This window comes from Cyprinodon variegatus, unplaced genomic scaffold, assembly GCF_000732505.1.
Source record: "Cyprinodon variegatus isolate N-32 unplaced genomic scaffold, C_variegatus-1.0 Scaffold553, whole genome shotgun sequence".
In the NCBI taxonomy this organism is placed as follows: Eukaryota; Metazoa; Chordata; class Actinopteri; order Cyprinodontiformes; family Cyprinodontidae; genus Cyprinodon; species Cyprinodon variegatus.
In genome coordinates this window covers 540,492-543,025 of record NW_015151006.1, presented here as the reverse complement: position 1 = coordinate 543,025, position 2,534 = coordinate 540,492, and the positions used below count along the sequence as shown (strand labels likewise).

Genomic DNA, 2,534 nt, shown 5'->3' with positions numbered 1-2,534 from the left:
GGGAGTCCCTCAGGGTTACTGGGAGGTCTGAGGCGCGTTCTGGTTTTTCTGAGCAGCAGCTCTCATCGTGTCCTTGTTGTCCAACAGGTGGTGACCCCGACCAGAGTGGGCCAGACCTACTCCTACGGCGCCGGACAGCAGCACAGCCACCAGCAGCAGGACCTGTATGACGTCCCGCCCAGCAGGTTACAGGGGGTAGGTGATCAGAGAAACTGTTTAGCTCTTTTTATGAGTGACTGAGGCTTCGTTTTAAGACCCTAAAACCAGGCGGGACTTAGACCCGTTGGTCCCTATGAGACCAGAGACGTGGGTTCTACTGAGACCCAGCAGGTTGGATCAGAAAAAGGAAACCCGCCCAGCGGATGGGGAGTACGCTCCCACCATCCGGACACATCTACAGACACACTTTCCTCAACTTCTGTTTCTGTTGCCATGGTAACATCCTCCCAGAGCTCACCTGGTCAGCAGCAGGTTTCCTTCAGTAAACTCAGAGCGTCCTGCGCTCGCCTTAAAGCCAATCACACTGTTTTATTTCATGATTTTTGTCACAGATGTGTGCCGCTGATAATGGCTTTTCATCCTTGTTGCGCACGCGCTAAACTCTGAGTGTGCTGATGAAGATTCTCAGTCATCCAGGTCATAGTCATTCCGTAAAAGTAAAAAAAAAATCCACTGGACTTAATTTCCAAGGTTTGAAGACGTTTCGCCACCTCTCCAGGAAGCTTTCTCAATTCAAATGTCTGGATCCGCAGTGAGTTTGAGTCTTTATAAAGACGAGAAACGTCTTCAAATCTTGGAAACCAAGTCCAGTGGATTTTTTTTTTTTACTTTTACGGAATAAACTCTGAAAATTGGTTGAACTAATTGATAGCAGCTGTTGTGAAACCGAAAATTCAGAGTTCCCGAATTTAGATTAGATCAATTTATGTTGAAGATTTTAATCTGAGGTTTCCTTGCCCCTAGTGGCCACAGTGGGAAGCACATCCATAACGGCCTCTTTAATCTACTGTTTTTGGCTTCGATGTTCCAGGTATACGACATTCCGCCTGGACAGATGTTCCCAGGACCGCCGGCTGGAGCCAGAAACCAGGGAGTCTACGACGTCCCGCCGTCCCAGACGGACCTTCGGACGCAGGGCGTTTACGACGTCCCTCCTTCTTCCCAAGGGGTGAGTGAGCGAGGGCTCCGCCTCCACGGCCCGTCAGCCTGACACCCGCCTCATTTCTGGAGGTTGGAAACGGTTTGTTGACGCAGCTCCTCGGGTTTCTCCCCATTAAAGGAATAATAATAGGTGGAGCGACATATTTATGGCGTTCTTGCGGCTCCTCTAAATGAAAGCTTTGCTTGCCAGCCGGGCCGAACAGAACCCAGCGAGTGTGCGGCTTTTTGTTGGAGCTCTTCTATTTCCAGAGATTCCTGCAGCGCCGCCCGGACAGCCAGCAGTTTGTTTGGACTAACCTTCGCCTCTCTGGGACCTGTTATTTGCGTCGCTCCTAATTACAGTTTTCTGGGGCCCGTCTGGCTGCCAGGAGCTCAGTTTTGTTGATTGTTCTGCTTTCCCATCATGCTCTGCTGCCTTTTGGACACGCATTGGGCTCTGTTACAGCAGCCGGTGGAAGGAGAGGCTTTGAAGTTCTCAGAGGTATAATCTGCGCCTTCGTCTTTCACTTCCTGATCCCACAGCAGCAGCGATCGTAGAAAGAAAACGCTCCTCCTGCAGCTCCGCTCAGTTAAACAAAGTCTGTGTGAAACTAAGTGATGCTCCATCTGAGCAGGTGTGTTTCTACAGTGGGGGCCGGGGCCCCTTTATGATTAGAACGAAACAAATTTAATTAGATTTTAATATTTTCCTCAACATAAAATACATTTTTAAATCATTATTATAACCTAGAACTTCTATTTCCATTTTGCAGGAATAAAATCGTGTGAGTCTGATTTTCAAATAGTTGAAAACAAAACCTTGAACGCATCTTTGTCATAAAATGTCGCTCTGATAGATGACTTTTTACTCTGATTCTTTGTATTTTCCTTAAGGCCGGTGTTCTGTCAGATGAGCATACCCCGTCAGACCAGCATACCTATAGTTAGTGCACATTCTCAAGACGTCAGGTTTGCATTTATCCCTTTAGTTTTGTTTGAAAGATAAACTTTAATCTACCTCTACGGGCTTGTATCCCAAACAAAAAACAAATCAAAGTCAGATACGCTTCAAAAAACACCAAAAAGTCAGTAATTAAATAGTTTTTTTTGTACATGATTAAAGGGATACACGCCCATTGAGGAAGTTTAAAGTTTATTTTTCGTAAAAAAACTAAAGGGATAAATGGGGATAAACTAAAGCAGGGGTAACCAATTAAAAATCAGCGCGGTCCGAATAAAGAAAATCATAAACCTACGGAAAAGGATTAGTGCCACTGAAAAAAAAAAAAAATTAAACTGATTTTTTTTTTTGTTTTATTTCAGTATAGTATGGGAAAAAGTCAGAATTCTGACTTTAATCTCAGAATTCTGAGATTAACCCTTTAAAACCCAAT

The 2,534-nt window shown here is 45.1% G+C and overlaps 1 protein-coding gene across 1 annotated transcript in view; it reads left to right on the top strand.

Moving 5' to 3' along the window:
- The window catches only part of nedd9 (neural precursor cell expressed, developmentally down-regulated 9), a 56,709-nt gene that overhangs the window by 46,764 nt on the left and 7,411 nt on the right, over positions 1-2,534 (top strand). The window contains exons 5-6 of the mRNA XM_015391642.1: positions 88-195; positions 1,031-1,168. Coding sequence (XP_015247128.1) covers positions 88-195; positions 1,031-1,168 — 246 coding nt within the window. The remainder of the gene's footprint in view (positions 1-87; positions 196-1,030; positions 1,169-2,534) is intronic.